Genomic DNA, 9,650 nt, shown 5'->3' on the forward strand with positions numbered 1-9,650 from the left:
TTTGCAGCAACATAAAGGTCGAAACCGTCGGAACTTGGAAGTGACCACTCCTGAATCCCTCAAGATGCACATGCTTAGCATGTGAATCAATTGGAGATGTAACTTGGATGTCATGGGTGAAGGTTGTTTTTGGGACTTGAGGAATATAAACATTCAAATGACATCAGACTAAGACCCCATATCCATCTTCCAGATTTGCGTGAATTCGAAAAGATGTTTACAATAGCAATCAATGTTCCCATTTAGCGCACCACCATCTCAGACCCGCAAGTCGCAAGTACTCGGTCAATTTGGGAGAATCACGACATAAAACCTTCTTTGAGACTACAATCCATCAAGAAAATTCATGAAACTGAATACTTATGCTAATGAGGAGGTCCTGATCAGATTTTATAACAAGTGAGAAGTAACATCCTCAGTCCTTCCAAGTTCCGATACGATTGAACCTTCCCAAGATAAACATCCAGCAATGCAAGGAAAAGCCTACATTGACAGTTTCTCCATAGAACCACAACAGCTTCTCCATAGAACCAATTCTTCTCTCAAAATCTCAATAAGAAAATGGTTTAACAAGTACCAATCTCCAAGTTTGTCAATCTCAATAAGAAAATGCTTCAAGCATCTCCAAACACCGGAACAGTGACCCCTTAACCCCGATAATAAGCAGAAGAAGCAGCAAAACCAGTATAAAGAGGCTTCGGAGTATGCTTAGGATAACAAATATAATGTATGGCTTATATCCAAAATGGACCAAATGACGAGCAGCTACCATTTCATCACCACCATTGTTCCCACGTCCACATATTGCAAGAACACGCTAATGCTCGCTGGCTTTGTAGACCTGCCAACCCATCAGATTTCACAATTAGCCAGACATTACAACAACCAAAATACTAAATGCAAAGAAACCTAAGTAGATTTCAGCCAACAAAAGTTGGAGCAGTAACCACATAATTCCACCCAAAGTTCTGGTGGTAATGTCATGGCAGGTAGCAATGTACTTCTCTTGACCAACAGAAAGAGAAAAACAGAACTGGCAATCTACCGTTAGACTGATCAGGACATTTAATTCTACAGTTACATTATCTCCCAAAATTTTTTTTTTCCAGAATCACAGAACGGACAAGCATCCTGCATACTTCGGATGCTCATAATCCAGTAAAGTGAGACTTCCACATCAACACCATAAGATATGCCGCTTAAAAGGCATTCAAGTCACGAGTGGAAACGAAGCACCAACCTCCAAGTTCATCAATCATTACGAGAAATCAATATCGAGTTAAGCTTGATGGCCGTAGTTGACAAATCTGCATTAAATTCACATGAGATGAATGAATGTCATTCAGATGAATACGAAACATTCTGACCCCCTTCATTCGAATCACCCACGAAACAACTAAAATGCATGAACGATGCACGGATTTCAGAGAACATGAGGGGCTATGAACAGCGAGCAAATAAGATTCAAAGATCAGTTACATATTAGTTAAGACTTCAGAAGCAGTAACTGCAACATCTCCGTGTTTCCTCATCACTGACGGCTCACTTTCACCTGCATCTTCATCATCTGTGTAAGGAGAAAGTACATGGGATAAAGCATTGACATAGGTATCGAGATTATGGTGCTTACTAGATTCTTGTATTTGCTCTCTCCTTTTCAAGAATCTGTTTCTCTGAGACAACCAATCTTACCCCAACTCCATCGACTCGTACCTGCTTATCCCGATGGAAGACCTGCCAATCGGCCACGGGCTCAGGCTCAATGATGTTGACACCATTCCTGTTTGACGTTTGCCGACTCCGACATTCATCCAAAAACTTGTCCTTTAAAAAGCTACCAATCGGGCGTGCACAGCAAAGGTCTCTGATTTCGACAACATTGTCAGTATGTCGGTTTTCCTTCGTATGCATTGGAAATTGCTTGCTCGAAGTAAATTCTTCGCCACTGGGAGGACTGTGAGGATTCTTCCCCCAGGAAGCAGGGAACAAGGATAAAGAAAAAGAAAAAAGCAAAAAGAAAAGTAAAAAAGACTAAAAATTTAAAAAAAATCGAAAAAATTGTTAAATACTGTTAAGAATTGTTAACGTTAGCACCAACTGTACCATGTATGATGATTATCGTCCATATGATCGATTTTTGGCTAAAATTGAACGGATGGACTCAATCGGCAAAACGTGAAAATATTTAAAACTCAATTTTTGCAAAACTAAAAAGTTTGTGACTGAATTGACAAAAGTACTACATGTTTACGACTTTTTGAACAACTTTTCCCATCGGAATACGGTCAGTAATACAAATCTTTCTAACCTTGATTGTGCTTTACGTATTTCAAGCTTCAATGAGCCAAAAATGGCATGTTGTGGTCCGGGTCTATATGGGACAAACCCGAGTTGTGGAGGCAATAGAGAAGTGAAAGAATATTCGTTGTGCCATCGTCCTAAAAAATTCTTATTCTTCGATAACCATCTGAATGAACGGGCCAATCAACAATTTGCCCAATTGATATGGAATGAAGGTTCAAGCACAATCGCGCCTTACAATGTAGAAGAGTTGTTCAAACTTGGGCAAACTTGAACTTTTTCTCGGACCCTTGAGGGAATAGAGGTACTCGAGCGTTGACAGTTAAATAAATTGGACCGATTTATCACTTGATTCTATCCTTTTAGTTCCATTTTGAGGTGACTAAACATAGGAACGATCTAAAATGAAATGTCAGTAATTTATCTCATTGCGATGAATACTCAAGAAAAAAAGATAGGGTATCGGGACGCTAATAGAACGAAGCATTTTAACCCATTAGGCCTCAGGTTAGTAGTGATCAGAAGCGCTCTATATGGCGCTTGAGACGGGTTTCGATCAGGGGCCGCCTTCTGCGGTACCGGAAGCAGAGCAAGGGGTGGTCATCGGTTTTACATACTCCGGGCCCGTCTTCTAGATATAGGCTGTGTTGAAATATGTCTCGAATTTTAGCCCATGAATGATATGAGATTATTAAAGAAAAGTCAAAAATCGAGCAAAGGAAAATATATACGAAATCGAATTATGTTAAAGTTGATGGTGCATTGTGTCTTTGCTCAAGAAATAGAAAAGCCCAGTTGGACTCGATCAACCGAAGATAAAAAGATAAAGGGACACGGAAGTTAGTTACACACGCAAGAATTATCGGCCAAAGAAAGAAAATAAACAATATAAAAGGAAATCATTTATCTTGGAAAAGTTGACTAATGCCACAACATTGACTGTTAGGCCAGCGCCTTTATTTAGGCCTGATAATTTCATTTATTGGGCTCTTTGCTCATTCTTTTATTTTCAGAAAATTGAGATGGATGTGCCGTCCGCCTAGGGGTGAGCATGGTTCCGGGGTAGAACCGAGAACACGGAACCGGAACCTGTAGGATCCGGTCTGGTTCCAGGTTTCAAGGTATGTAGGGTAGGTTCTAGGTTCCAAAAATTTAGGAACCTGTTCTAATGGGTAGGTTCCGGGTTCCACTACTTGGAACCTGGAACCTGGACTCTAGATTTTAAAATAATTTTTTATATTTTTCTTAGTATATATTTTTGCATGATCCTACAATGTTCTATGGCGCCGGATGATGAGTATATAATTTGGAGCCAAACAAAATTTTAGGTTTCAGATTCCAAAAAATGATAAACGTGTTCTAATGTATTGGTTTCGGGTTCTAAATGTAATCTGTACGGAACCTAAAACCACTTATATCTACTTTCTCTTAGATGTTGTAGCGTTCATTCTTATTTTGCTTAACTAAAAATGAAAAAATAAAAGAAATTGATAGGTTCTCGGGTACCCTGGAACCGACCCTAGAACCTGTGACATGGTAGGTTCCAAGGTATGATGGGTAGGTTCCGGGTTCCAAAAAAAAGAGGAACCTGTGCGGATGGGTAGGTTCCGGGTTCCAGGTGGAACCTGTGAGGAACCTGGAACCGCTCATCCCTACGTTCGCCCCACTCTTTGGTATGCCTACTCACTTAAAGTTCTCCCATCGTGATGTAGTGGACGTGGAGAACAATACTACGTAGATTAGAGTCACGATTGTTGTATGGATAGATACTGGAACAGCAAAGACGGTTCCCCTTGCCTTTGTAGCCTTACATCAAAATATTGATGGCGCACTTATGAGCCCTCTATGCAACTTTGATGGGCCATCGGGTTTTCAAGTCGGAATGATGCCTTAGAGTGGAGGTTGAACCGGGGAGGAGGAGGAAAAGTCCAATAAGGGGTAACGGTAGCGATAGGGACAGAATCGTAGTCACTAGTTCCACCTTCCGTAAATTTGATCGTATATAAGATCGGAGGTTAGGTTGTACTATGAAAAATATGTCACATATAATAAATAGTACGCGTGGTTGTAAATGTTTCAGAAGCTGTTATGTCTGCTTAGTTGGTTGCTTTTACATTGCGTTTTTCGTGTTTCGGGAAAAAAAGAGAAAGAAGAAAAATGCGTTCGTGAGGTGACGTGCCTGGGACTTCACAAGATCTCTCCCTCTCCTTCCCTCCCCTCCCCCCATTTGATGAACCGTTTTTTTTTTTTCAATCTGATCTAGATCTAGAAGTTTCTCTCTCGTTTTGGCAAGTTTTCTTATTATATGTTTTCGAGGTTTTGTTTCCCTTGGATTTCGTTAGCATACAAGTTCGGTTTCAAAGGAGATTGGAAGAGTTTCGTGAAGGTTTTATTCTCGGTATTCAATCTGTGCTCGTTCAACCTTTTTATACTGCATGGCGATGGCATTGTGGATACCGAACCTAGGCGTTCACTGCCGAAAGGCAAACTCATAGCAAGATATGAAGATTTCGATATGTGCTCATTGCTGAAGACAGATTCGATGATCAGCCGCCGATCTTGATTTAAAGAAGTTATAGATTTGTTTTTTGAGTATGATAGCCCTATCTTTGTTTTGGTGATTCATCTTGTTATCTGCAATTTGTTTTGGGTTGAAGTTGTAACAATTGGATTGCGATGTTTCGCTTTTTTTTTTTTTTGGCGAATATGAATGAAATGTTATTTCGGGGAAAAAAAAAAAGACAAACATGATACCGCAAATTGGCATCTTGTATTGACACTTACCGCAGTCAGATTTAGTTTTGAAAAATAATCATTCTCGAAGCACACTGTGTCTAAGACGTAAATCTTTGATAAGGCAATGCGTTGGTTTTTGGTGAAGCGAGTATGCTCTCCACCCATCACCCCGAGAACCAGAAGGCGATGCGTCGGTTTCCATCAATTCTTTAACTTCATGCGAATGAGCATGCCTTTTGGTACATATGATGACTTTTGGTTGTAAAGAAACTGAATATTCACGTGTAACTCAACATTATATGGTCAAGTGCTACCTTAAAGTTGCCTTCCCGTTCAAGACATAACTTTTTACTTATCGCCAACTATAACATCCTCCACGAGGAAACCTCCTCGCCTTTTATCAAATTACCCACGATGTTGGAGCAAAAAGATTTCAAGCTCAAAATCGTGCATATCATCGCTGAGAATGAATGGTTCCGAAAGCATCATTCCGAATGTGATCGCTTGCGCCGCTCAAAATAATTAGCTAATAAAAAATGGTGTCTAGACGTTTCCGTGAACCACGAAAATGTTTTTCCGTCCACTCATTTCGGGAAGCATATGAGTGATCGGTTTCAAGAAAATGTTCTCCGAGTTATTTATCTTTTATGAAATAAACGGAGCCTTCGAATGCGTTTGTTTCGCGAAAAGTTCGAGATTTTGGGAGACATTTTTTTTGAAAAACGATGGCTCATATCGCATATGAAGATAAATGAATGAAAATATATTTATTATCCATAAAAATAGCGAGACATAAACTGTCATCAATGCTGAGAATATTTCCCGTTGATTAAATTTTTTTTAATCGACGTTTGACAAGAAAAAAAAGAACGTTTTTGATCGACGTAATTTAATCATCTAGCCATCAAATTGCGCTCGTTTTGTGAATCCCACCACCGTCTAGCCTAGGGTATCTTAGAAGAGGGGTTTGGTGCCAAATTCGGACCCAACAAAATTATCTTCCCATGTATTTCTCCATTTGCAATGTCGCGTAACTTGTACGGGAGTGCAATTCTTGCTAATGTGTTGAAAAATGTCCCTTGGATCACGATTCCTGCCACGGTTTCGTCCTTATCTACGCTGGCCCTCACTTTTTAAGTTAGAAAGCTTCGTTTATTTTGTAAAAAATATTTTTTAAAAATATATACATTTTTTAGAATTTTTGATAGTTAATTCGTGTAAAATAAGCTAATCCCAAAAAATAAACATAAATGACCCAGTCGTTTTCCTTTTATATTGTTTATGTCGTGGAAAATCCAGCCGTAGAGTTGACTTGGACTTGCGTGTCAGAGAAGCAAGGAAATAAAATAAGGGAATTGACTCCTTGTTTGGGTCGGCAAAAGGTTGACACGGTTTTGCATATATATGTGATTTTGTGCGTTGATTCGGAGAGAGTTATTGAAGCGCCGCGCGAGTGCTTGGAAAAGTTTTTTTTCTCGGTGAGTTATGTTCATGATATTACATCAAAAATTCAAGTGTCGAAGCCGATTAAATCTTGAAGTTAGATTTGTATACTTCCTTTGAGAGATTGAGAGATTATTTCGTTAGGAATTGGAGGTTAAATACTGTGTGAGTTCTTAGATGTAATTGGAGCTTAAGAAATACTGAAAGTGTTTGAGTAACTCGAGTGCGATTTGTAATCTCCGTGTATCGCTTGATCTACAGTGAAATTTGTTGCTGCTCTCCCCGTAAATGTAGGTATCTACAATCGAACCACATACATCCGGTGTTCGATTTATTTTCCTATTCTGTTTATTTATTATTCGATTGCTTATTCCGCACAACAGGTGTTATGCTGGTGAATAACTCAAGATGGCGTGTTAGCCAGAAGTGTGCTCTGGTGCTCACACGCAGAGCTCCATTTGAATCATCTAAGCCTATGATTTGTCAAAGTGGGCTTCTGGATAAGTAGTAGAAAGCGACTCTAAATTTGGTCAGACACGTCTCCTTGACGAAAGCCGCCTTGCGCTTCCAAGTGTTGAGCTTAGGCGGCCGAAGTGGGAATAAAATAAGAACACATCGTCGGACTCCGACTTGTCCAGGCATATCTCCCAAAGTTTATCCGAGTCATGGTCAATGCAAGGGCAGAAGACTTTGTAACAATTACTTCTATCACCATACTTTTCCCATATATACGTACCAAACTGAAGAGGACGAACATCGTCCAACACTGTTCGTCATGCTGACTCCGACTCTACACACCGTTCTCTTCGCTGTTTTCGCAAGCCTCTTCGTCTCTGCTCACTGCGACAATCGATCTTGGAAAGATGCTGCTCTGTTCATCTTCGGTGACTCCCTCAACGACGCCGGAACCAACGCCTATCTATATCTAAACACCACTGTGGTTAGTCGATCAAATTTTCCTCCTTATGGCGAGACATTCTTCCACCATCCCACTGGCAGATACTCCGACGGTCGTTTGATCGTTGATTTCATCGGTAACTTCCCTCTTTTTTTTTTTTTTTTCATCGGGTAACTTGTACGCAAATTCTATTTGTTGCCTCCATCGGTTACTACTTAATTCGTTCGCCGTTGTATTTGGTTTTCTGTTTTTTTTTGGTTATGCAGCTGAACATGCAAAGCTGCCACTGATTCCGCCGTATCTCCAAATGAAAGGCGGTGAATTCATGGGAGGGGCGAATTTCGCATCCAGTGGAGCCGGCGCTTTGGTTGAAACTTATAGAGGATACGTATGTCCATTTTCACCTTCCTTTTTTTGGCTCGAGGCTTTTAAATATTTTCATTTTTTGAGACTGCAAGAAAAAAGGGAAATGAACAAGTTCGTGTTTTTAAATTTTATCAGGTGGTGGACTTGAAGACGCAGCTGAAGCAGCTTGAACAGCTGGAGAAGAAGCTGAGGAAGGAGATGGGGAGCGAGAAGGCGAAGAGGATAATTAAGGACGGTGTCTACTTAATTAGCATCGGAAGCAATGATTACTTGTTCCCTCTCCTTTATAATTCCACTCTGTTTCAGTCCATTTCCATGGAGGATTCCGTGGGGATGGTGATTGGAAACATCACCAACGTGCTCGAGGTACGAAACCAATAAGAATTCCCATTATCCGCCCTGCTCTCCAGAAAAGTATTTTCTAGTTTCACTTTGAAAAATAGATTTTGACGAACCTTGTGATTTCTTGCGATTTCCCGGCACAAAGCGACAAATCCTACAGATATATAGACACAAGCTGATGTAATTGGCAAATTCGAAGATGGCACGAGTTCACACTACATTGTCAAACTTGAGTATATGATCCAATGTTGATGATCATTTGTTTAAATCGCTAGGCCGTGATTTGATATTCCACAAAAAATCTGTAATATCACTTAGCTAATTATAAGTTACGTAGCGCCGTGGGTCGTGCAAGTAAAGAGTTATGCAAATATTTTGGGGCCTTATTATCTAATAGTCAGGTGGCATCTTGAGTGTATCATGATTAGTTCACCTCCTTGAACGATCTTAAGTCGCGCTCTTCGCGTTGATTTGGCTTTCTAATTTGTCATTTCAGGGAATGTACAAAGTAGGAGGAAGAAAGTTTGCAATGATAGGAATACTTCCATTTGGGTGTGTGCCAGGCATGAGAGCATTAACCAGAAATGGTTCTTGCTCAGGTGAAGCCAACAATCTGGCAAAGCTTCACAACATTGCTCTTACTTCAGTTCTCACTAAGCTGGAGACTCGTCTTCAAGGATTCGAGTACTCCTACTTCGATTTCTACACGGCCACCAGGGAGAGAATCCAACACCCATCCAAATATGGTGAGTTGTTTATGCTCTCTGTGCACTTAATTTTGATTGAGTTTTAAGCATCATTGCTCCTATAACACCTGTGGATTTGCACCTTGTTATATCCCTCGTGTGCTGAATGGAAGTCCTTATTCGCAATTTGTGAAATTGATTCAGGTTTCAAGGAAGTGGAAACCGCGTGTTGTGGTTCGGGTCCTTATAGGGGAAATTTCACCTGCGGAGGGAAGAGAGGAGTGAATAAATTTTCATTATGCCGTCATCCTGGGAAGTACCTGTTCTTTGATGCCTTCCATCCAACTGAGAGGGCAAATCGGCAATTTGCGCAGTTGATGTGGAACGGGAATCCTACTATAATCAAACCTCACACTCTGAAAGCATTGTTCAAGCACGAGGGGATTTGAATTTCCTTTTTCTTCACAAAATCGTAGGTAAACAACCACATCCCACTCCAACGTCAAATCTTGAGTGACGGAGCATGATGTTGGACCGATTGTATGGCTGCACTTTTGTTAAATAATGGGGATGTTTAAATGAGCCATAGTGTTGTTAGAACGTCGCAAGCTCGAATGCCTTAGAAGTTTTGGGAAAAGTAGGAAAAAATGAGATTGATTATTGCTTGATTCTGAGCTTTTAAAAGCATGTTAAGGGCCCAAAACACGGTGAGCGTTCTGAAGATGTGGTCAAACGATAAACGAACTGATATAAGAAGAATTAAGAATGAAAAAACTCAGGAAAAAGAAGAGGGGAGATAGTTGATTGCATCAGGCAGCCTAAAGTCTTGCATTAGATATAGGATGTTGTGCTAGTAGGTAGAGTTGTCAATGGTTAAT

The 9,650-nt window shown here is 40.3% G+C and overlaps 1 protein-coding gene and 1 long non-coding RNA gene across 2 annotated transcripts; one reads left to right on the forward strand and one right to left on the reverse strand.

Moving 5' to 3' along the window:
- Window positions 1-1,323: 1,323 nt before the first annotated feature.
- Window positions 1,324-7,352, reverse strand: LOC125312761. Its single transcript, XR_007196809.1, has 2 exons — window positions 7,213-7,352; window positions 1,324-1,567 (listed from the first exon to the last, which is right to left on the reverse strand). It is a non-coding gene; the product is annotated as an uncharacterized LOC125312761 (long non-coding RNA).
- Window positions 7,256-9,372, forward strand: LOC115736343 (GDSL esterase/lipase 5-like). Its single transcript, XM_030667998.2, has 5 exons — window positions 7,256-7,514; window positions 7,645-7,766; window positions 7,880-8,110; window positions 8,583-8,832; window positions 8,977-9,372. The coding sequence occupies exons 1-5, from the start codon at window positions 7,256-7,258 to the stop codon at window positions 9,219-9,221; spliced, it is 1,107 nt and encodes a 368-aa protein (XP_030523858.1). The 3' UTR covers window positions 9,222-9,372.
- Window positions 9,373-9,650: the final 278 nt, after the last annotated feature.

This window comes from Rhodamnia argentea, chromosome 11 (genome assembly GCF_020921035.1).
Source record: "Rhodamnia argentea isolate NSW1041297 chromosome 11, ASM2092103v1, whole genome shotgun sequence".
NCBI lineage: Eukaryota > Viridiplantae > Streptophyta > Magnoliopsida > Myrtales > Myrtaceae > Rhodamnia > Rhodamnia argentea.